The 26,167-nt window shown below is 40.6% G+C and overlaps 1 protein-coding gene across 2 annotated transcripts in view; it reads right to left on the bottom strand.

Moving 5' to 3' along the window:
• Positions 1-26,167, bottom strand: part of RBFOX1 (RNA binding fox-1 homolog 1) — a 440,434-nt gene that overhangs the window by 113,832 nt on the left and 300,435 nt on the right. For both annotated transcript variants that reach the window (XM_049903714.1, XM_049903715.1), the window contains exons 5-7: positions 18,457-18,549; positions 16,650-16,710; positions 4,911-4,964 (exon numbers count right to left, since the gene is read on the bottom strand). In XM_049903714.1, coding sequence (XP_049759671.1) covers positions 4,911-4,964; positions 16,650-16,710; positions 18,457-18,549 — 208 coding nt within the window. The remainder of the gene's footprint in view (positions 1-4,910; positions 4,965-16,649; positions 16,711-18,456; positions 18,550-26,167) is intronic.

Here is a 26,167-nt window from a genome sequence, read left to right as displayed (position 1 = left end):
AGGTGAACATATATTCATGGGCTATGCCAAGTTATGTGTATGTGTTTCTGGAAGCTGGTTTTGGACAAGCATTTAAAAGAGTTCTACGGGAGAAGAATCCTGATCAAAAACACGGGAAAATGGAACAGAATTTCAAGTTTTCAATGGAATCTGGATGTTCTGGAGCCATTGAAGCTGAATGAACACACAAAACTATTGCCCCGAGATACTCTCTAAACCTTAAACCACGCACTAAAACTTTTCCTGGAAGTCGGCCTTGAGCCAAACAACGCTTTAGCCTAATTAGTCAGGTATCTGCCTGGAGCATTATGCTCTCTCAAAGGCTCATCAGTATGGGATCAAGCTGACAGCAGCATCTCAAAAGGTTAGATGAGAAGCTTCAGGGGCAGTGGATTTATAATAATGGTGGTGGAATAATTTGGAAAAAGATAACGAGAATGGTTACACAGCCTGAAGAATGGAGACAATGTCACTGAATTGTACAGGTAGAATTTGTTGAAATCATGTCTCCTTTGCTGTGTATATTTTCACAAAAGAAAAATAAAATAAATTCTTGGGAAAATAATACAAGAGTTCCACAGGTATGATTTGATAAGAGTTCAGAAAAATCGCTGGGCATAAAAAACCTTGCATTAACGACTGGCTAAACGCTTCCCCTGAAATGCTGAGGGAGGGAAAGCGCACGTCATAATTTATCAAAGCAAATTACTCCTGCTCAGCCAGTAATTAAAGGTCCTCATTAAGAGATGCAACACCTCTCCCCACCCCCACCCTGCGTTATGCACTCGGGGCATCAAGAGGTTATATCCGAAAATCAATAACCTGCCATTTTATAATTAAAAGAGAAAATAAATGTTAGGGAAAAGTCCACTAAATTAGGAAAATTACCTTTAGGAGAGATTGAAAATATTGATTTTAATTTACAAAATATGTGAACTTTTCACGCCCTATTCTGAGAGACAATTGGAGGCTGGGTTGTTAATTCTGCATAAGCTTCAGAAAATCGATAATTACGCTACAGGAATGTTATGATATTTGTCATTAACACAAAGTTTTACATATAGAAATGACTAATCAGTCCAGCTTTCTATCTCTGGCTGAGACAAGGCTGCCTTGCTAAATAGCTGGAGCAAATCAATGTCAAAGGTTTCACTTCAGCTTTGAGGCACACTGAACATTGCATGATAAATCCAGATTATTTTTGATAGCTAGGGGAATTCAGAATACCCCCTAAATTCTTAGTCATGGATGTTTAAATGGCTGGCATTAATAAGTACACCTGGGTATGGAAAAGAATACATTGTACATCTACATCTTGGCATATATCCATCCCATAGATGCAGGTGCCTGCAACTTTGTATCTAAGTTACCTATATCCTCACTGCTTGTGGGTCTTCAAGTATTTCCACAGAACCATGGGGCACTGAATTTGCAGCAACATTTCCTCACATTTCTGAACACCACGAACTCTGACTACCTAGCAGCACACATGCAGGTGGAAAGAGAAAGCATCTGCCTTTTTTAGGATAACCCAGACACTGGCAGCAGGAAAACACAAATATTCAGATTTCTCAGTGAGTACTTACTTTCCCAAGCCCCATTTTCTTAGACTTAAGTTTCTTGGATCAGCTTCTAGAGCTAATGATTTGGTTGTCCGGGCTGCTTTAATATTCCCCTGCCACAGCCAGAACACAACTGAAGGTGGGGGCAGTGGCTGTTGTTGGAATAACCCAGGCTGATTGATCTTACTTCTCTTCTTAATTTGACTGGTCAGGGCAGAGAGTAATAACGTGATCAGCTATCACTGGGTACAGTGAATAAGAACTATTTTAATGTTCATAAAAAATATGGAAGTAACCTTACTTGGTGGTAAAGAACACAGGCTTCCGGACACCTGTGGCCTGATTTCAAATCCTGGCCTGCTTTTTCAAAGCCAAGACCAAACCCATCGCTGCTGAGCCAATCCCGACTCATAGCCACCCTACAGGACAGAGTAGAACTGCCCCATAGGGTTTCCAAGGCTGTAATCTTTAGGTAAACAGTCTCCCACATCTTTCTCCCAAGAAGAGTCTGGTGGGTTCAAACCACCAACCTTTTGGTTAGCAGCTAAGTGCTTTAACCACTAATCCACCAGGGCTCCTTCTTACTAGTTGTGAAATCCAGGCCAGTGATACAACCTCTTTGTGCCTTAGTTTCTTCGCTTGGGAAATTTCTGGGAGGATTAAACATGTTCATTTATGTAAAATGCTTAGAACAATCCCTGGCCCATAGAAAGTATTCAGAAAATATCAACTGTCACGATAACTCCCCTCTCCCTGTGGCACAGTGATGTAACTTTGGAGGCTGGCCCCTGGGGGTAATTTCAATGGCTTATCTAACTCTCTAAAAGTTACAGATCAAGTTATTCTTGTGTGTATAATAAGTCAGTCTGAAGAGTTTCCCCATCTTAATGGCCTCTTAAACACCCAGCGACATGCATGTAGGTTTGAAAATACAAGTAAAGGAGGGATTGGTATTTTCTTAGTTAATGGAACCAAGGGTGACCAACAAGTTTGTCACATGGGACCAGAAAAATGCACTCTCCCTGTCTGTCACAATTCACACATCTATGCCCTCCATTCCTTCTCTCTTCCTGGTGATGACCTCATCATTCTGCAGAGGAAACATGCACGGGGCACGCACACTCAAGCACACGAGGAAAGAATCCGCTATCTCCTAACTCCAGCTGCTCCATTTCACAGGGCAGACCCTGAAAATGCGCAGAAGCTGCTGCCTGTCTTTTCTCCTGTGCACTTGGGGAAATTTAATTTCTTTGCAGCTTTGAGCAAGGTTGTACCCCAGCAACACCTGCCCAATTCTACGTGACTCCAGAACAAACTGTAGAGCCCCTGACTCCAGAAATTAACTCCACGCAAATAGACATGAAAGAGCCCTGGTGGCGCAGTGGTTAAGCACTCAGATACTAACCGAAAGGTCTTCAGTTCAAACCAACCAGCTGCTCCATGGGAGAAAGATATGGCAGTCTGCTTCCATAAAGACTGCAGCCTTGGAAACCCTATGGGACAGTTCTACTGTGTCCTATAGGGTCGCTATGAGTCAATTGGCTCAACAGCAATGGGTTTGTTTTTGCTTTTAAATATACGTGCCAGGAAGTAAAGGACTTTTCCTCTAATGAATTAAGGAAAGAATCGTGGTCTAATGGCTCACTCAGAATTGAACAGCATCAGCTCTTGGTTATTTCTCCCCCTCCCCCTGCATAGCAGAGAGGTGGAACATTTATTCATTTATTTTTACTTACCAAACATGTACACGGTACTGGCTATGCACCAAACATTCTTCTTCTATTAGCTGATTTAATTCTAATATACAACTTATGAGTTTGTTACTATTATCCTGCCCATTCAACAGATGAAAGAACGAAGACACAGAGAGGTTAAGCAACTTTCTACAAGTCACACAGCTGGTAAGCAGGGGAGCCAGGATTCTAACATGGGCTGCCTGGGGGCAAGGTTCATGCTTCCAACTGCCATGTTCCCTCTCAGGAGTTGGGTTCTACAATCTAAGAATGAAAAGCCCTTGTAGCTAAGTCTGTCTTCCCCCATAAATGTCAACACAGCTACTCCCAAGTCATGGTATCGCTGGACTTAAACCTAGGCTTGTGGTAAGCATACACAAGAAGAACAGCTGCACACATTGCCTGCCTAAAATCCAGAACCTATCTCTCATATTGGGTAAACATTCAGACACCTACCTGGCTTTCACAAACTTCTAATTTTTTTCACTCAGTTATTTATTGTGCTAGAACAGCTGTCTTAGTTTCCCATGTGGCTTTCTCATCACTGGGGTTCATGCTTACTATCAGAAAAATGACAGAAGTAAGAAATCCCAGGATGATAAAGAGGAAAACTTATCATCAAGCCATCACTAAGGGAATGGATCTAGACCAACTGGCCATTTATTTCTTCTTATTTAAAAGCAAGGGCCATGTCAAAAAAGAGTTCTTTTTGATATTTGTGTGGAAGACCTACCACTAGGGTTTAAATAAATGCAGTCTGTTAATGAGCCAAGAGACAACAGGAAGAAGGGACAGACCAAGCCGAGCAAATCAGATATGAGCTCTTAGCATCTAGTCCCCACTCTCCACTCTTCTTGACACCTGATCACTGGTCCTTGGCAGATCAGAATTCTCCAGCCTGTCGCTTGACCTGCAGATTTTGTACTCTCCAGCCCCTGCAACTCCATGAGCCACTGTTGCCTCTGAGTTAGTCTTTCCCAAAATTTGATGACCAAGTTTTCTAAATGGGTAGACTTCCCAACTGAGGGGAAGTTGGTGGGCAGGAAGAGATGTGGTGAGAGGAGACACACATCCCTGAGGGCAAAGCAGAGAGAGACAGAATTGCCAAGGGAAACTGGCTGATGAAGAAAGAAAGACAACTTAATTCTTTCCAGTTTTCTAAATAGCCTTCCTTTTGGCAATTCCAACTCACTGACACCTTTTGGAATAATTAAGTCAACTCTGTGATTTGCCCAAAAAAAAAAAAAAAAAAATTAACCCCAGATGGAAATGTATGGCTAAAAGACACATTCAGGCATACTGAAATAAAAAGGAGAGGACAGCTCTACATTTGTTCAATATGCCATTGAACAAAGTTGGAATGCTTTTTTAAGGCAAAATCAATGAGAAATATCATAAGGGGCAGTGGCTGCTGGCCAGCCCCATAATGTAACTCACATGATTTCCCTTTGTTGTTAAACAGGTTTTCAACACTCTTGGTTTTGCCCAAATAAATCATTCAGAACTCATTAGGATAAGGGTTCACTCTGTTATTTTATGAAACCGATTGTCTACTGGCAGGCAAAGCACATTTAGAAAAGGCCAAGAAGATGTCGTGCAAAGAGAAACTCTTTACCTGCATAGAATTCGGGACTGTAGACGGCACCCACAACTGGATTCAATTTCCAGCCTTCAAAAAAAAATATACAAAAACATTATCATCACATTTGATTCAACAACTTGTATAACTGCAAATTAACTGCATATCAAATGGGCTTGCGTATTTTCTCATTTTAAAATTTAGAGGGTACATAGTTTGGGCACGTATAAAATTTTTTTTTTACAACTATACATGGGGAAAATGGATTGGTCATTCATGCCTCTCTTTGATTTTCTGCTAATACAAGTTCATGGAATGGAAACTACTGTCCAGCTACAGGTGAACCTTTCAAAAATAATGTGGTAATTAATTTTCTCCCATATATCAATGTTTTCTAGAGCCACAATTTCCATTTTTTGTCTTCTTTCAAATATCATTTTTAGATAACCCATCACATGTCCCTTTGTATTGACTTCACACAAATTTGAAAGCTCACATAAACAAAAATCTTTGCCGCAAAACATTCCAACAATTATCGTCATCCCTAATTATGGCCCCAATATGCTACAGAATGCGGAAGTGCTTTCTGAATCCCAAAGGAAATACCATTTTGTCCCTGGAGGTTTAGTGTGGAACACATTTCAGTGCTTTCAGGAATGGAAAAATCCTTAATCAAGGCATGATATCCAAGGTAACTTTCAAATAACCTGTACGTAAGATGAACAGGACTCTCACTTTCTAGTCCTTCTGGGTAGAAAATTTTCTGTAAGACAAAGCTTGGCCCTTTAGACATTTATACTCAAGAATAGAACATGCAAGAATATTTGCAAAGTGGGAGCCCACCCACATTACAAATTCATCAGACATTATTTAGGGGAAAACCTCTGAAAAAACATTTTAGAGTTTTGCGGTCAGTCCCTGCTTCAGTCGGTAGGTCTTTATGAAAGCAACCATTACAGAATTCCTGAAAGACACAGGAGGGCAGGTGTGGAAAACCTTGTTATCTGGGTAGAGGGTCAAGGCCAGAGAGGCTTTAATTACTGCTCCTGAGAGGAGCCAATGAAAGCCTGAATGTGAGAGAGGGTATTTCTGACAAGAACTCCTTGAGCTCTTCTCAGAAGGAAGAGGTGTGATAGCCTGTCTGATTTAAGGAACAGCTGAGGAGTGGCCACAATCTACTGATCCATGAAGGAAGGCAGAGGCTCAATATCTCAATAAACTGGACTCTGGACTGAATTATCTAAGAACTTCCTATAAATTTCTTAGAATGTTCTAGACCTTTATAAGAACTTTCTAAGAATGTATTGTTTCTAAGAACTTTCAGTTCCAATTTGAAGAAGCTAACTTGTTTACAGCTTCAAGGACGACCTTAGAATAAGATTTTTCAAAGTGTTATCCATGGATCATCTGAGGGGTTTGTTAACAGGAAACTTCCAGGCTATATCTTATATCTAAACTTAAGCACATGAAATTCTGAGACCTACTGCCCCAGTGAGGAGCCCTGGTGGCACAGAGGTTACAGTGCTTGGCTGTTAACTGAAAGACTGGCAGTTGAAACCCACCAGCTGCTCCATGGAAGAAAGATGTGGCAGTCTGCTTCCAAGGGTTACAGCTTTGGAAACCTTATGGGGAAGTTCCACACTGCCATGTAGGGTTGCTATGAGTCAGAATCCACTCAGTGGGTTTTCTAGTGTTTTTTTTTTTTTTTTTTTATTGCCTCAGTGGCTCCTGAAACTTTATACTGACAAATGCCTCTCTTATATTTACCGTATCTTGTCTTTACCTGAAATTTTATACTGATATAAAAATAAAAATTACTCCAGATATTTAAAAATATGAGTTTTATGAATGTGGGAAAATGACTTCAATTTGACCTACTGAAATGTCAGTGCTTCCTAAAAAAGCAAATGCCCCACTCCTAGAGACGTGGTAACTAATACACACATTTCAACCACTTGTGATCTAAGAGAAAATGGAGCAAACCAGTTGAAAATAAAGCTGCAGGGTTACCTGGACATACTTAATCTTTATCTCTGTCTTTCTAGTCCTTCTCACAGAAAACTAGCTTGTGACAGAAATCTGTATGGAGTCACATTAAGTGAATAATTAAGGTACTATTACTCCTCTTCTTTCTCCTCGGTTCCCCATCTTACACTCTGCTTACATCCCAACCCTCTACTGGTGGTGGTGGTGGGGGGGGTCTTTCTCTCACTATTCAAATCAGGATTTGTATCTTGTATACCTCCTTATTGTTGTTATTGCTGTCTGGTGTTGTCCAGTCAAGTTTCAGTTTATAGCGACCCCATGTGACAAACTAGAACTGTCCCATAGGGTTTCCAAGGCTGTAATCTTTACAGAAGAAGATCGCCAGCTGTTTCTCCTTCAGAATTGCTGGGTGGGTTCAAACCACCAACCGTTCGGTTAGCGGCCAAGCATTTAACCACTGCGCTACCAGAGGCCCCTTATACATTTTATTAAAACTCATGGCCGTCGAGTCAATTAGCTCCCTTAAATAACTCCCTTTACAGATAAAGCTAGGCCACACCATTCACTGAATATCGACCTATTGATTAATTTTGATGGAGCTCTCAAAGATAATAAGCCAATGGCCTTTCATTTCCTCAAAGAAACAGATTTCTGAAAGGTTTCCAAGGCTACCTAGAACATAATGCTTTCCTCACATGGCTTCATCGTTTCCTTGAGCCAAGAAATCTGTTTACCAAGTTTACCCATGACAAGGAGTCCTCGTGGTGCAATGGTTATATGCTCAAGGGTTCAAACTTACTCAGCGGCTTTTCAGGAGAAAAGGCCTGGGGGTCTGCTCCTGTAAAGATTACAGCCTAGGAAAGCCAATAGGGGCAGTTCTATTCTGTCACATGGGGCCACTATGAGTTAAAAATCAACTTGATGGCACCTAACAGCAACACCAGCATCACTCATGGAAAAGCTTCACTTAACATAAAAAATACTAGAAATTAAATGATACCGTGACTCATTAGGGAGATCTGTGGCATTTCATGTCAGCACATATGAATTGAGAGAGGTAACTGATAATGTCTCCTCTACAAGAAACCAACTGGGACTTTGTGAGCAGCAGAATGAAATGAGAATGTTTAGGTTGTCATGGGAACACCAGTGTAGGTATCACCTTTCTGCCCATGATTGGTCCTTTCTCCCAAGCAAGGCTGCCTCTCTCCCACTGAAGGGAAAACAAAGGGACTTTCTGAAGTGTAAGATAGGAAAGAAAACCCAACCTTCTATCTGGACACCTGGAATGTGCTCCCCACCAAGTCTTCATCCTTCTGCAGATGGTATCCTCAACGATCATTTGGCTGGATACAAAATTCTGGGATACTCAATGCAGAATTCTTGATCAAAAATTCCTTGATTCTTTGCTTAGCCTCATACCCATGTGTAATCCACTAGAAAATACTATTGGTTAATCTTCCAAAAGATGTTACCACTCTTTCTACGTCCCTCCCTCTCCGTTTCCACCATGTCTGGCTAAGATACTACTATCTCTAACATGGATGAGTCCCCCAGCAAGAACCCTCATCATCTCGCATCTCTGCTCACTCCTTCTTCCTCCTTCCTACCTCTATCCATTCTACACAAAATTGCCAAACCAATTTTTGAAAAGTGACTCAGATGTGTCATTCTGCTACTCAGAATTTCTTTTTCAATAGCTTCCTTCTGAACTTAGAATAAACTCAAATCTCTTACCTGGGCCTACAAAGCCCACATGATCTAACCATTGCCTCCTCCTGTTCTCCTTTCCTATCAGTCTGCCCCTTCTCTCTAAGCTACGACGACACTGGCCTTTTTACAAAATCACCCAAGCTCATTCTAGAGCCAGGGCTTTTGTGCCTACTGCTACTTCTGTTTAGAGAACTCTCCCCAGCTCTTCATAAAGGTCACTTGATGTTATTCAAGTCTCTAATATCTCCCCAGAGCATGCTCTTTGATGTCATTTTCCCCCACCTCTTAAGTTACTCTTTGATCCATTTCCCAGTTTTATTTTTCTGTAGAGCTGTTAGCACTACCTGGAATGATCTTCTTTCTTTGCCTGTTGTTCAGTGTTTTTGTAACCATACTTTGTCATTAAAATAAATGGTTAAATGAGAAGGACCATTGTCTGCCATGAATTCTCAGCGCCTAAAACTGCTTTGGGGGCAGTGGTAGAATTCTCACCTCTCATCTGGGAGACGGGGGTTCGATTCCCAGCCAACACATCTCATGCGCAGCCACCACCCATCTGTCATTGGAGGCTTGCATGTTACTATGATGCCAAACAGGTTTCAGCAAAGCTTCCAGACTAAGATGGGCTAGAAAGAAAGGCCTGGTGACCTACTTCCGAAAATCAGCCAGGGAAAAGCCCGTGGATCACCACGGCCCAATCTCGTTGTGCACGGGGTCACCATGAGCTGGGGCCCAACAGGTAACAACAATGACAAAACTGATTGGGCAAATAGCTGGTGACCCGTAAACATTACTTGAAGGAATATAGGGCTTTTTCTAATGGACTCATTTCCCGTTGTCTAGAATGCTGCCTCCTTCCAACCTCCAGTGACCTCTTTCCTGATACAAATCTAATGAAGAAGGACTCCCTCCTCCTGTTCAGGGTGACCGTCTTCAAGAGAAGGTGCTAAGAATCCAGCCCTTGAAAATCACCTCTGCTCAGACTTACAGAGCTCAAGCAGCCTTATGCAAATGAATGCAAATCACATGCAAATGGACTCCTATTCCCTGTGACTCCTTCTAGTACCTGGAAGAGACCCCTGGGACCACCCAGCTGGAGGCTTGATTCCACACTGTCAGGAAGACCAACAAAATGATCCCAGTTTTAATTTCCCAAGCAGTTTGCCTATGTCCCCAGGCCTTACGAATTCAGAGATTTTGATCAAGGACATTAAACCGAACAATGAGGCTTACAACAAAAGGAGAACAGCTGAGAAAGCCCACCGCTCCCGGCCTCCCAGGGCCTGAGTACAACAAGGCAGTGGAGCAGTCTTGTTCTACATCAGACACGGGAGGGGCTTAGTGAGACCTCTGCACCTGCACCCAACGCAGTACTCTCCTCCCTAAGTTTAGCTGATCAAAGGTCACCTACAAGGCCAACATTAGAAAAGCCCTGGCCAAGATCCTCAGTGTTAACCACTGCAGTATTGGGCGTTGAAAGGACAGATCTCAGCGGGCACCCAAAAAATGAGCACTTGCCTCCTTTTGGCTTTGTGGGGTTAGATATCAAAGAAACACATTCTGGAAAGTACCCTTCAAGACACTACCCCAAAATCCCACTGCTGTCAAGTCAGTTCCAACTCATAGCTACCCCACAGGGTTTCCAAGGCTATAAATCTCTATGGAAGCAGATCGCCACATCTTTCTTCCTCAGAGCTGCTGGTGGTTTCTAACAGCCTATGTTTTGGTTAGCAGTCAGTCAATGGCTTTAAGCACTGTGATACTACTGGGGTCTCAAAATCCACATACGGATGGCTTTTAGAAACATGTTCTGTATTACGGAATGGTAGCTGAAATGGTGCGGGAAGCATTGCCCAAACTAAAGAGAAGCTGTCCCTTGTCCATGGACATGTTTCATTTGATTCACTCCATTTTTTTTTTTTTTTACCAGCATGTATCAGTTGCCCACATTTTGAATTCATTTAAATTTCAGGATTTCTGGATCTCTTAAAACATTGGTAGAACTGGCAACTTTAGATTAAGGGTCCCCCAGGGCACCGAGTTGCTGAAGGTGACTAAGGGCTGCCCTGTGTAAAAGTGCTCTCCAGTTGGACACAGTCACCACCGTTCCTAATTGTGTGCCTTGCATGGAGCCCAATATCAGCAGTCTTTCACTGTTACCCTTGTGCTGTTTTTTCCCCTAGTAAAGAAATATTTTTCCTTATCCAGCATGAAAATGAAAAGTAGTCCAAGAAGGATGTGAGTTTCTCAGACCTTTTCTATTTGCTCCTTTATTTTATCTGTCTGGCCCCTCTCAGCATTGGAATATTTGAACTTCAGTACATGCATCAGGAAATTCAACCTACTGTCTACAGCATAAAAAGGAACAATATGACTACTCAATACTGAGATCGAGGTGTAATTAACTAACTACTAGTTACCAGTTGCTGTCACATCAATGCCAACTCATGGCGATCCCACGTGTGACAGAGTTAAAACTGTGCTCCAGAAGGTTTTCAATAGCTGATTTTTTGGAAGCAGATTGCCAGGCCTTTCTCCCGAGGAAACTCTGGGTGGACTTGAAACTCTAAGTTTTTGTATAGCAGCCAAGAACATAACCATTTGCATCATCCAGAGACTTCCAATTAAATAACATTGCACTACCAGGAAGGAGCCCTGGTGGCGCAACGGTTAAGAGCTCGCTCGACTGAAAGGTTGGCGGTTTGAACCCACGCAGGGGCTCTGCAAGAGAAAGAGCTGGCGATCTGCTTCTGTAAAGGTTACAGACAAGAAAACCCTATGGGGCAGTTCTCTTCTGTAACATGGGGTCGCCCTGAGTTGAAATTAACTTGACAGTGCCCAACAGCAAGAACAGCATTAATCATAGTCAATTTTTTAGGGTGCTTTACTTGGCATCGTGTTGAGTATGTTATTTCTCATAATTTTCACAAATACCTTATGGAGGAGGTTTTATTAGATCTACGGTTCCCACTTGAGAGGTGTCCCTAGGTGGTGCAAACGATTAAAACACTTGGGTGCTGACCAAAACATTGGAGGTTCGAGTCCACCCAGAGGTGTCTCAGAAGAAAGCCTGGTGATCTACTTCTGAAAAATCAGCTATCGAAGACCCTATGGAGTACAGTTCTACTCTGACACACTTGGGGTTGCCACGGATGGAAACTGATCTGACAGCAATTATTTTTTCCTCCACTTGAGAACGCTGTTGTGTAGAGAGTTTAAGCAACTTGACTGCAGTCAAACAGCCAGTGAATGGCAGAGCTGGTATTGAAACCAAGGTCCAATCCATTCTGCAGTCTTAGAACTTCTCCTTTAGTGTCTATCCTTCCCAAGATCTCTAAGAAAGTAGAAGACCTAGTCCTACAACACCCATGCTTCCCTACCACCCAGGAAATCACTGAGAATCCAGCTCTCAGCTCTTTTCACAAAGCAAACATTTGACATCTAATGAGCCCAGTAAACGCCAATTCTTCTGTGAGAATAAATATGCTTGGGGAAAATCAGCAGTGGAGAAATAGCCCAATTCTCTCTTTGTGTAGATTCCTGATAGGTCTCTGGGTGGCACAAATGGTTTCTGCTCGGCTGCTAACTGAAAGATTGACGGTTCAAACCAACCCAGTGGCACCACAGAAGAAAGGCCTGGCAGTCTGCTTCTGAGAAGATTACATGCAAGAAAACCCTTTGGAGCTCAGCTCTACTCTGTGACACATGAGGTTGCCATGAGTCAGCCTAGACTTGAAGGTAATGGGTTGGTTTGGTTTGAAGCTTCCTGATGAGTAAGTTCCCAGACCCCTATATCTCATCCTACTATCTTCTCTTATAACCAAGTCCAGGCATCCTGGGATTCCTTCCTGACGTTATAAACAGTGGTCCCCTATAGCAGAGCCTCCTAGACAGGTATCCCATTGCATTCAGGCACCAGTCTTACTCATCATAGTAACCTTTGAAGCTATTAAAAATTTTATGGAATATATGACTGAAGGAATGCATGTGTGTGATGCTGGCACTGACAGTTACAGTTTGCCATTTGAAGATGACCTCAGAATCAGATGACTCAAGTAATTAATAATTTTGATGAAGCATAAATTCCTTGGGTTGTAAGAATGAATCAGTTAATGAGTCAATCTTACTCATCACTTAAATTTTTCATTTCAACAGGACTTTATTTGTCCTGACTTATTCTCTCTTAATATAACCACTTTTTTTTATAAATGAGTCTGTGTTGCTTTTTTTTTTTTTTTAATTGTGCTTTAGATGAAGGTTTACAGAACAAATTAGCTTCTTATTTAACAATGAATACACATACTGTTTTGTGACATTGGTTGCCAATCCTGACATGTGTCAATATTCTCCCCTTCTTGACCTTGGGTTCCCCATTCCCATTTGTCCAGCTTTTCTGTCCCCTCCTGCCTTCTTGTCCTTGCCCCTGGGCTGCTGTGCCCGTTTAGTCTCGCATACATGGTTGAGCTACATGTATTACTGTTCATTTTATGGGCCTGTTTAATCTTTGGCTGAAGGGTAAACCTCAGGAGTGACTTCAGTACTGAGTTAAAAGGGTGTCTGGGGACTATACTCTCAGGGTTTCTCCAGTCTCTGTCAGTCCAGTTAGTCTGGTCTTTTTTTATGAGTTAGAATTTTCTTATACATTTTTCTCCAGCTCTGTCTGGGACCCTCTGTTGTGATTCCTGTCACAACAGTCAGTGGCGGTAGCAAGGCACCATCTCGTTTGTTGTGCTGGACTCAGTCTGGTGGAGGCTGTGGTAGTTGTGGTCCATTAATCCTTTGGACTAATCTTTCCCTGTGTCTTTAGGTTTTCTCATTCTCCTTTGCTTCAGGCAGGGTGGGATCAATGGAGTATCTTAAATGGCTGCTCACAAGCTTTTAAGACCCTGGATACTAGTCACCAAAGTAGGATGTAGAACATTTTCTTTACAAACTATGTAATGCCAATTGAGCTAGATGTTCCCCGAGACCATGAATATAACCACTCTTGGTAAGGACCTGAGAAGGCCCAGTGTATTTTTGCTTAATGATATTGTATTGCAGTCGAAGGAAAAAGTTGATGGGTTTTGGATCGTGCCAAAAAATCCTGCAGGTCTAGTTTTTAGTCCCTTGGTACGACATTGATCAATAACCCTTTCTTTAAAATAAACATGTATGCACCTAGCTTAAGGAATAATATTTGGCTTTCCTGGCTTCATTTCCTCACCCAGATACCATGCATATGCACCTAAACATTTACACACAAGCACACATGAGCACATGCACAAACTCGTACACACAAACACACACATAAGAAGAAAACATATTCCTAGAAATACCTCAGTGCTCATAGATGACAGGCAAAGAGCAGTATGCACACACAGAACACACACACACACACACACAAGCAACACACGTGCACACATACACACACATGCATGCATTACTGCTACTTTGTTTTTAAAGAAAATACCCAGTAGTCAAGTTGATGCCTTCACATATAAAAAATAAAAAAAATAAAAAAAACTCTGGCAAATTGCAGTTATTATTTTTACCTAAGTCAGGAGGCTTCACGACTCGCAAACCAGAGGTTTGCTTCATTCCAGCATTGCGCATTCAAAGTCAGATATGAACATTGTCTGTGTCATTTAAGGGTATGTCTTGGGTTGTGGGGCTGGGGAAAGGGTCAGCAGAATAAATAATTCCTCTAGACTTTCAACTTACAGCGCTAGTATATGGGGGGCATATCTCTGTTTAACAGTGACCCTTTTAAGAACAAAAAACAAAATGACTTATGAAATTGGTAGCCACTAGCAGAGGAAAAAAGAAAAATGAAACAAAACAAAAACTATCAAATGCTGATAGTATTGTTTATAACAGGAAAAAAAAACATAATTTAAATATCAATCAGTAGGAAAGGTATGAATAAACCCATATATCCATTTTATGGAATTCTCACGTAACCACTAAAATAATGCATTTGATCAGTAAGTATGAACATGGAAAGAACTCTATATTGACTTACAGAAGCCAAGAAATGAATGATATGTATACAATGACATCACTTATATAAAAAGCATATACACAATGCTTTGAATACTATAATAGCACTGTACTACACACATAGTATAAAATAAATATAAAATGCAAAATCAAAGTATACACAACAATCTATAATAGTGACTTCCTCTGAGGGAACAAGGTTGGGGGTGGTGTTATTCAGAATATATTTTAGCCGTATCTTTAATCTTGCTTCCTTCTGTCTTTATTCTTTTTTTCAGTAAGACTGTACTTCCATATCTCCAGTGTAAATACAACTTTAAAAACAAAAAATTCAATACATTTTAATCTCATGACAGTAAGAAACCAAAACAAACCAAACTTGTTGCCGTTGAGGCGATTCCAACTCATAGCGACCCTACAGGACAGAGTAGAACTGCCCCAAAAGGTTTCCAAGGAGCACCTGGTGGATTCAAATTGCCAACTTTTTGGTTAGCAGTCATAGCTCTTAACCACTATGCCACCAGGGTTTCTATGACAGTAATGGAATGATATTATTTTCAAAAAAATAAAGAAAAACATCTAGTCACACACCCCAATTCAACCATTAGTATTTTGGTGTAATGCCTAACATTATTGAAATCATACTATACATACACATATAATTTTTTTTTATTTTACAATTTTTCATTCATTGTGAGGCCCCTTAGTCTTTATCTTGCTCATTTTAATGGATATAAGATTCCACTAAGCAGAATATTTGTATACTTTAATTAATATATAATAAAGTACATCATATATATTTTCATTTGATTTTATGACTATAATTTTTATTTATATAATAAATATATCTATATACTTTTTACTTACTTTTTTCTAATTTTTAGCAAAATGAAGTAATTCAGTATGTGAGAAACATCTCAGAAGATTTTTTAAATATATATATTAAAGAGAATTCATTCTGAGAAGGTTGAAAGAATTAAAATGTTTGAACATTTGTAATGACTCTCCACATGTATATGACAAATGTTTTTAGGAGAAGTTCTGAGACCTTGTCTTAGTTGGTAAGGACAGGAATGCATTGTCCTGAAACGGTATGCAATACATGGCAACACCCTCATCTGGTCCAAAATAGCACTGTGTGACCTAACAGACCAACCAACCAACCCGTTGTCCTGGAGTCAATTCTGACCCACAGCAACCCTGTAGAACACAGTAGAACTGCCCCATAGGGTTTCCAAGGCTGTAAATATATACCGAAGCAGACTGCCAGATTTTTATCCCACAGAGTAGCTGGTGGGTTTGAACTGCAGGCAGTTTGGTTATCAGCCAAGCGCTTTAACCACTGCGCCACCAGGGCTCCTTCAGTGCGTGACCGAGAGAGCAGCAAATAGCTCATCCCCATGTTCTGCTCTTGCCGCAGAACTGGATGGGCAGACACCCTCCAAATCACTTCAAAAGCCAAATTCTGTGGTCCCACTTCCAGCAGGGCTAATGATCAAGGAGAAGGAAGTGGGAAGAAAGAGACAAACAAAACTTCTCTACTGCCCCTCCCTCCCTCCTGATCAACTTACCATTGCTGTCGGTGGGTGGTCTGAGTCAATTCAGACTCATAGCGGCCCTGTAGGACAGAGTAGAACTGCCCCATGGGGTTTCTTAGGCTGTCATCTATGTGGGAACAGATTGCCAGGTCTTTTCTCCCACAGAGCCATTGATGGATTTGAATCGCCAACCTTTCAGTTAGCATCAGAGCACGTAGTATTCATTGTGCCACCAGGGCCCCTTTTCAGCTTACCATAAAAAAAATAGGGACAACAAATTAAACAACCTACCTAATTCCCAAATAATCTTTGTATCTCAACTCCAAATAGGAGTTATTCTGTAGAAACTGGAAGAAGGGCATTGCAAACTTAACCTGAAGTGGAAATTTGCCTTTGCCGTAAAAAATTATTTTATGTATTCAGGCGGTTCACTGTAGCAGATCAGCAGGAAAGGCCTGGTGGCCACGGAGAAGCTTGTTCAAACGGATTCTCTGCTAAACCACACAACAGAGTCAGAGCTGGAGAGGCCTCCTCCACAAGGCCAGTGTCTACTTACCATTTGTATAAGGGTTGACGGTCTTTTTATTTGTCATTACACGTGCTGTGGCATTATTTACCTATGTACATAGAAAACTCAAATGAGCACATATCCCAGGGCCAGGCCACAGTACAATTAGTTGCATGCATTATGACTGTGAATACTTATTTAAAAAAAAAAAACAAAACTAAAAATGCATTTTAATTTATAAAAGGCAGTAGGTGCATAACAAAAATCATACATTTTTATAATTACATTTACTTCATAACCATTTAAACTTACAAATCATTTCAATAAAGCAATGTCATATCATTTAAACGTTTAATAGACAGTAAAAGCAAATTAAAAGGTACTGCATAGTTGAAGATTTAAAAAGCATGCGTGTACTCCATGGGAACACAGAAACGATAAATTTTTTTTTAACATAAAATAAAGTTCATATGAAGGAACATGCAGTGGAGAAGAAGAGGGAAGAGACAAGGTACAAGGGAACGTAAAAGTCAAAAAAAGGGACAAACAGGTTTTAGCCGTGTGCAACACTTTAGAAGGGAGAACCATCGGAAGAAGCAACATCTAGCATTCAACACTTGGAACAGGAGCCTTTTACATCACAAGAATTAACAAAATCATTCAAGCTTTAAAGTCACAGCTAACGAAAGGATGAAAGAGAGGGTGCATTGTTTAACACGGTATGAGTTAACAATCTGAGTAAGATGTGCGCCGCTCAAATCTCAGTCCACTCAGTGCCTCTCAGGCTAGCTTAGAACGGACACTCAATTACAGGCGTACCCATATCCAAAAAAATAGAGCATCAAGAAAACTTAATACGACAAGTCAAAAAAATCCACGTGGTATATATATATGTATAGAGAGAGATCAACTAAATACGTGAAACGGCAGATGGACTCTTCACCACTTACCATTCACCACCATCGCCAGCATGGGTTTGTATACAGTTACCATGGTTACTGAGAGTTTGGTGAGGGGCCTAAGCGTTATCGCCGAAGGGGGGAAATGAAAGGCAAAATATGCAACATCTTACTCCAAAGACTAAAGCATTTTTAACTGGTTTTTTTTTTTTTTAAGTTTTAACAAATACGACCCTGTGGCAGGGTTGAGGGAGATCCCGTGGTAGAGCTGATACTGAGTACTGGCATTATGGGTTTTTTTCTTTTTTTGATGACGAGGGACCACATATGGAACAGGAAATCCTGTTCAGCTATTCACTTTGTTATCAAAGGAATAAAATGATTCAAAGTGGCTTCTTAAAAAAAAATGAGGAATTTAATAATAAAGACCTCCCATTTAAAAAACAAAAAACAAAACACTTTTTTCTTTCAAAAGCTATTTGTCTCATAATTTGGTTTAATTTGCAAACCACTATGGATCCCTCGTCAACCCTGCAGTGGAAAGAAAAATTAAAAACAAACAAAACAAAACAAACAAAACAAAACAAACAAAAAAACTGCTCTGAATTTTGTTTTGTTTTTGCAATGCTGACTCTACTGTTTGGAACCTACTGCACCCGTTGATTACAAAAGATGGAAAATAAATAAATAAATAAAACACCTTTCAGATTAACCTTTCTTGTGTCTCACTTTTGCCATCCACCTCTCAGCAGTAATAAGAGTAACATAAAGTAAAATAAAATAAAAAAAAAAAAGTAAGGCCAGTTTTCCTTTTTATATATAAGTGTATATATATATAAACAATGAGAAGGGAATAGGGTCACATACAAGACACCGGTGATGCATCTGAAACAGCGAATGAGCGTGAAGCAGACATTTATAAAAAAGATGAAAAGGAAAATATTTTGAACATGCACCTCGATTTTACGGCCCTCAACCACGGTGCCGTGTAATTTCTCCCTCGCCCTGTCCGCATCGGCACTATTTTCGAAAGTTACGAAACCAAATCCCTGCATGCAGGAGGGAGAAGGGAAAACAACATGCAGATTAATATTTCAATCCACGACCACTTTGCAACGTTCTCTCGCTTTAATTTCTACTTCTTGTCCTGGCTTCAGTTCTGTAACATGCAAATTAGAGAAATTATAAGAGTACTAAGATGTGCAATAAGTAAGCAATAAATGTGAACAAGGTTTTTCTTTTTTCTTTTTCTTTTTTTACTGTCACCAGTTAGCTGTAACCCCTAAAGAATTCAAAGAAGGATACTAAAAATACCTTGCTAAATGTCACTACAGAAGAAAATAAATCTAACAAAAAAGAAAATGAGATCAAAATAAATTTACAGTGTCTTCACAGAGAATAAAATGAAATAACAAGAGGGGAAAAAAAGGGAACCACTTTCTTGACATGCAAATTAAAAATAAAGTAAAATAAAATAAACGTGTGCACAGAATTCAACAATGAATGCCAAAATCCTCTAACATTTCCTACAGAGACATGCTGTGTGGTTTTAAGAACATTTCTTCTTCATGCAATTTTAGGGTTATTCAAATTGGTCAATTCTACAGCCTTTACTTCTCAAAAATAAAAATCAAAAGCCTAAAAAAAGGAAAGACCTTTTTTTTTTAATAATACATCTTAAACTCTTTGATCTAATAAACAAAAAAAAGAATCACATGAAATGAACAGAAATAAACTCCAATTGATTATGCAAACAGTTGAAGTAACATTTCTATATGAATCATCCCCTGGCCCCCAATAACATACATGCCTCGGGATTAATAAAGTTTTGGCGCTACCTTATTAACCAAAAAGGGAAATATGTACACAGATTGTAAAGTTCTAAGACATTACGCTGGTATTCATATTGACAGGTAGAAAACTATAGTGGCTCTGTTAGATGTTATTGACAATAACACTCTCAGCCCTTCTCTTTTACTGATAGATCATGTACTCTTTGCTTCATCATTGCAGCATTTTGCTTTTAATATTTCAGCCTTAAAAACCCCCCACTAAACCTCATATTGTCAAAAGCCATCTTTTTCTTCACTGACACTGTTCCTAAGAAGAGTACAGAAAATATGACACATTATTTTTAAAACCCCTAAAAATATTTGTACATCTTGTTCAGCAATATACACCAATCTTTTGAAACAATTCCAGTGCAAATTTGCCCAGCTCCTTCTGGTTTTCACAGTGTAAACTAGGAAAAATCATGCAATTTGGGGGACCTCTATGTCCCTTTGGGTAAACCTTACACAAAGGTAAATATTGGCATTAAATTCAGCTTTGTTGGGGCAGGTGACTAGTAAAACAGACACTAATTACAAATAACCCACAATCATAACCAGCTGGTGTTCATTCCCAATCTCTCACTAGGTTGCCTTTGTAACCTCCAAAACGAATAATGTTTTGGGAGCTATTGCCCAATGGTCTGGGGAAGAGAGAACTTCACAGTAGTGAAAATGGACCCATCCACTGAGGACACTATAGGTGTCTTCAGACTAGAATGGGTGGTCATTTAACAGGATTCTATAGAGAACATTTAAGTTTCTTTACTTTGAAGGATAAGACTGAATTACCTTTTAAAATCTGTCCAATAGTGAAGATCTGTGATTAGAATGAAACCTGCATCATGTCATTAACATTAGACTACATATTCCATTACTGAAGGGTCCTACTTAGTCTTAAAAATTACCATATGCCAGTTTAAAAACCAAACCAGGTCCCCTTGAGTTGATCCCAACTCATGGCTACCCTGTGTTGTCAGAGTAGAATTGTGCTCCACAGGGGTTTCAAAGGCTGATTTCTTAGAAGCAGATCCCCAGGCCTTTCTTCCAAGGCATCTCTGGGTGAACTCAAACTGCCAACCTTTTGGTTAGAAGCTGACACATGAACCATTTGCACCACCCAGGGGCTCCCATATCAGGTGCTCAAAATACTCACTACCTGAATAGTTTTGAAATAATAGCTCTTTGATGGGCAAAAGACAGGATTTTGGAGCTTTGTTCCATTTCATGGCTCTAATTCTTGGCCAGTGGGTCCCAAACTTAGTTGCCCATGAGAAGGAACTATGGAGCATATTAAACACTTAGATTCTTGGGCCCTGTCCCAGATTTACTGCATCAGAATTCCAGAGGGGAACCCAGAAATCTGTTTGCTTGTAAACCTGCCAGTGTGGCCCAGCAACTGTATTTCCATTGTGTCTCATATCACTGTTGTTTTTAGATGCCAACAAGTCAGTTGCGACTCATAATGACCCTGTGTACAAAAGAATGAAACACGACCTGGTCTTATGCCATCCTCACAATCATTGCTATGTTTGAGCCCACTGTTACAGCCACTGTGTCAATCCATCTTGTTGAGGCTCTTCCCCTTTTTTGCTAACCCTCTACTTTACCAGGCATGAGGTCCTTCTCCAGAGACTAGTCCCTCCTATTAACATGTCCAAAGTCAGTGAGATGAAGTCTTGCCATCGGTGCTTCCAAGGAGCACTCTGGTCACACTTTTCCATGTCAGATTTGTTTGTACTTTTGGCAGTCCATGGTGTATTCAATATCCTTCACCAACACAATAATTCAAAGGCATCAGCCCTTCTTCGGTCTCCTTATTCATTATTCAGCTTTTGCATGCAAATGAGGAGGCTGAAAATGCCACAGTCTGGATCAGGCACACTTCAGTCCTCAAAATGACATCTTTGCTTTGCTCATATCACTTAAGCACCACAAAAGACTTCTTCAGTTTTTTATAATAAGCAGAATATTATATTGCCTGGTTTCTATAGGGCAACTTACTGAGCAGGGTGAGTTCCCGGGGTGAATATCTATCTGACTCAGTTATTTGGAGCTTAAAGGTAGAAGTAAGGCCAAAATCACATCTCAGGAGCTTCTTAACAATCTTCTCTTCTTTACCTATAAGTCTAACTCCCTAGCACCGATAGCCATGTCTTAAATTTAGTAAGTAATGAGAAACTAAGGTGTCATTTTGATGACTAAGGTGCATCTGACCCCAGCTATGGTCTTTTCAATTGCTTCATATGCATGTGAATGCTGCACAATGAAAAAGGAAGATAGAAGAAGACTTGATGCATTTGAACTGTGGTGTTGGCGAAGAATGTTGACTACTGTGAACTGCCAAAAGAATGAACAAACCAGTCTTAGCAGAAATGCAACCAGAATATTCCTCAGAAGCAAAAATGGCAAGACTTTATCTTGCTTACTTTGGAAATGTCATCAGGAAAGACCAATCGCTAGAAAAGGACATCATGTTTGGTAAAGCAGAGTGTCAGCTAAAATGGGGGAAACATGCGTACATGCACATACATATATACTACATGTGTATGTATAGGTGCATATACACGCATACAGACGCACACACAAACATGCAAGTTCCGCACAGACATCCTCATTTAGTGTTGAGTTGTGTGCATCAGGGGACTGTCCCCGTAAAGAATGGCCAGAAGGTGACTTCCTAGCTCTTAAAGGACCACCCATTTTCTCTCCGCCTCTCTGGCACCCAGTGGTGGAAAAGAGGTCATAACAATGGTTCAGGTTTCTCAATCACTAAAAAGAAAATGTCCCTTTAAAGAAGGCCCTGATGGCACAGTAGTTAAGCATTGGGCTGCTAACCAAAATGTCGGCAGTTCGAATCCACTAACCACTTCTTGGAGACCCTACGGGGCAGATCTACTTTGTCCTACAGGGTGCCTATGAGTCAGAATCTACTTGAAGGCAATGGGTTTGGTTTGGAGCCCTGGTAGAGCAGTGGTCAACAGCTTGGCTGCTAACCAAAAGGTCTACAGTTTGAATCTACCAGTCGCGCCTCGGAAACCCTATGCGGCAGTTCTACTCTTTCTTATGGAGTCGCTATCAGTTGGAATCAACTCGCCAGTAGCGGGTTTGGTTGGGTTTTCCTGTAAACGTTAATGTCAAGCATGAAAAATATCCATGTGAGTCACTGCCCCCATTTAGCAGCTCCCAAATGGACCCGCTGGGTGACATTCTAGATACACTCCACCGGGAGCTCCAACACCTGCAAGACCCGTTCTTACAGAGGGAGCATACCCACCTAGAGAAGCTATTTTTGATGTTACCTAATCCAAAAGAAAACAAAAAAGCAGCTTAACAAAGTTTGGCTCTTGATGCCACAAATTTAAATGGTCTTGTTCCTGAAGCCCCCAGAGACAGGCTAATCATGGGAATGACAGAAGAAGTCTTAAAAATAGCACCGCCATTGTACTTTCAAAATAGCAAGCGATATTCTCCTAATGTCCCAAAACAGCTCTCGAAAGGAATTAAATAGCTTTCTCCAACTGGCAAAAGTTACAAAACAAAATGTAAATTAAATATAATTTTTTTTTTTTTTTTTAAAGAAAGCTTTAAAGGCAGTGATGCTGCAGGCAGATGCCCGGTTACAAGAAAATCGGCCAACATTCCAGGTCATCATCTACAATTTCGCCAAGAATACATCAGGCCTGAACGCAAAGGATTAGGCAGGGCACGTTTTTCCCTTCATGCACTATGCTTTGCAGATACAGAAATAGTCTCTGCAACGATTTTCACACAACAAGCAAAAAGAAAGTTCACTTTCCCCTCCCCCAAGCCTAGAGGTCAAACTGCTGACATATTACAAAGAATGGCTGTATAAAATCTGAAGTTATAAAAGAATGATAAGTTCCCTGAACTAGCAGAACCAGAGAGTACAACCAATTGGGTTTTTATATGCATCTGGCATACTGCAACATCACTGTGGCCGTGGAAGAGAGAGTACTGGAAGTTTCTTCCCCAATTTGACCAGCATTGTCCTGTTCAGTTAAATTCTCTATCTATGTACTCAGGGAGGAGGGGCCTGCAAACTGTCCCAGGAATGGTGGATTCAAGTGTGAGCTTCAGGGGAGGAGGTGGCTGCTATACCCAAGAGAACTAGTACTATGGCAGCAACCTTAGAGCAAACCAGTTTTGCTCAGTAGTCCTCCTGGCTACTGACTTATCCCAAATTGCCTGTGCAAGGAAAGCAATGAGGCTAAAACCAATATCCTTTGGTATCTGGGGTATCTGGTGGGCTTTCAGGATCCACTTTCACAATCCCAGGATGCATGAAGGGAGCTTAAAGTCTCTAACCATCTGGGGAATGGTAAATTTGCCACATGCAGAGCCAAACTTTGTTAAGCTGTTTTTGTTTTTTTTTAGAAAGTGTTCATTTTCCGGTTGCTAAGATCAATATCCTAAGGGAGCTCTGCTGGCGCAACGGTTAAGGCACTCAACAGCTAACTGAAATGTTGGCCGTTCAAAACCACTAGCAGCTCCATGGGAAGAAGATGTGGCACTCAGTTTCCATAAAGATTTACAGCCTTGGGAACCCTATGGGGTTGTTATGAGCTGGAATGGACTCAAAGGCAGTAGGTTAGGTTTTTTTTTTGAAGGTCTGTATCCAGGTGCCTAGGTGACTTAAATGATTAAGCATTAGACTACTAACCAAAAGGTTGGCAGTTCCAAACTACCCAGAGGTGCCTTGGAAGAAAGGCCTGGAAATCTGGTCCTCGTAGGTCACAGCCATGAAAGCCCTATGGAGCACAGTTGTATTCCACACACATGGTGTCACATGAGTCAGAATTGACCCAACAGTAAAGGGTTAAGGTCAATATCCACATCCAGTTTTTAAAAAAATTATGACACAGAATTATTATTTTTTTTTTTTAATGAACCAATCCATTAAGAACATTATTTCATACAGACTTAAAAAAGAATGCGTGTCATTTTTCTTTTTTTATAGCTTGCTGGCACAGTTTGGGCAATAGCCATCTTTTGGCCTCTTACATAAAATGCATACAAACGAGAGTAGATTTGCTTTTTGCAATTTTTTCACATCTGCTTTTATGAGAAACATGTTCTTGGTTGGTGGTGAAATTTTATTTATTACATATTTAACCAACCCATGTGGAAGTACTTTAAGTTTCATAAAAATATATTTAGTTAAGTTCTTTTTTTTTAAGATTAAACTTTTGACCTGAGGAGTTCTTTTAACCCACCAACGCAGTAAACCTTTATTTGCATAAGCCTATATCTGTGCATGGAAACCCTGGTGGTATGGTGGATAAGAGCTATGGCTGCTAACCAAAAAGGCTGGCAGTTCGAATCCACCAGGCATTCCTTGGAAACCATAGGGGGCAGTTCTACTCTGTCGTATAGGATCGCTATGAGTTGGAATCGATTTGATGGCAATAGATTTGATATCTGTGCATATATATTTTGCTAGAGTCTCGACTCTAGCTATAGGGACATTGTGAGTCAGAATCGAGGGCAATGGGTTTGGTTTTTTTTCCTAGCTTAATACCCACATTCCTTTGCACAATTGATCCCTGTTATCCCCCAGCACTGGTTGTCCTTCAGGAGATTCTGATTGGCCTCTTGAGTTTTCTCTGAGTTCAGCTAGAAAGGGGATACTTGAGCGGAAGCAAAAGAACCACAAAGGAGGAAAAGGAAGCCAAGACAAAGCAAAACCACTGCTGTGGATTGCATTGTGTCTCCCAAAAAATATGTGTTGTAAATCCTAACCTTCCTGCCTGTGGTTTATAATTCCATTCAGGAATGGGTTGCCTGTAATGTTAATGAGGCAGGATTAGTGCAGGGTATGTCTTAAGCCAACCTCTTACAAGATATAAAAAAAAGCAGATTAAGCAAAGCTGAGATGGGGGAATACAGATGCCAAAACACATGGAGATCTCCAAGGAACCAGGAAAGAGAAGCTGAAGAGATAAGGACCTTCCCCCAGAGCCCACAAAGAAAGAAGGCTTCCCCTAGACCCAGTGCCCTGAATTTGGGTTTCTAGCCTCCTAATCTGTGAAAGAATAAATTTCTGTTTCTTAAAACCATCTACTTGTAGTATTTCTCTTATACCAGTGTTAGATAATTAAGACAACCACTAAGTGAGTAAAGGAATATTTCACATTCAGGAAAAGGAAGGCTTAACATTTGTCTGAAATAGGAAGATACTGTGGTTATAATTTTAAGAACAAGTCTGGAAACTTTGTTGTTAATTTCTGTCAGTCAGTTCCAATTCACGCGACCCCATGTGTTGCAGAGTAGAACTACTCCATGGGGTTTTCAAGGCTATGACCTTCTGGAAGCAGATCTCCAGGCCTGTCTTCGAGACACCTCTGGGAAGGTTTGAACTGCCATCATTTTGGCTAGTAGTTGAGTGCTTAACTGTTTGTGACATCTATGGACTCCATTCTGGGAGGTTTGTTATAACAGGCTGCTGGGCTCCCCTTTCAGAGTTTCAGAACCATGTTCAGTACATCTTGGTTGGGGCCTGAGAATTTGCATTTCTAACAAGCTCCCTGGTGATTTCGATGATATCGATCTTGGGAACCCCACTAAGATAATCAATGATATAAAGGATGTTTTGGAAGAGTTTGGCTTTTTTTTTCCTCCCAACGTATTTCGATTTAGAACGTACTGGAGCCTCTCTGCAGAGTTCCCAAGTTTTATAAACACTGTTAGCTCTAGAAAAACCTACCTAAAAACTGCTTTCCTAGGGGGAAAAAAAAATTCAAAGCAATGGCAAATTGCAAAATGTGGATTAGTTAACATACTAATGAATAAAATTATATTCAAAAGATTGGTGTAT

Source organism: Elephas maximus, chromosome 12 (genome assembly GCF_024166365.1).
Source record: "Elephas maximus indicus isolate mEleMax1 chromosome 12, mEleMax1 primary haplotype, whole genome shotgun sequence".
Taxonomy (NCBI): Eukaryota; Metazoa; Chordata; class Mammalia; order Proboscidea; family Elephantidae; genus Elephas; species Elephas maximus.
This window is presented reverse-complemented; position numbering and strand designations above follow the sequence as displayed.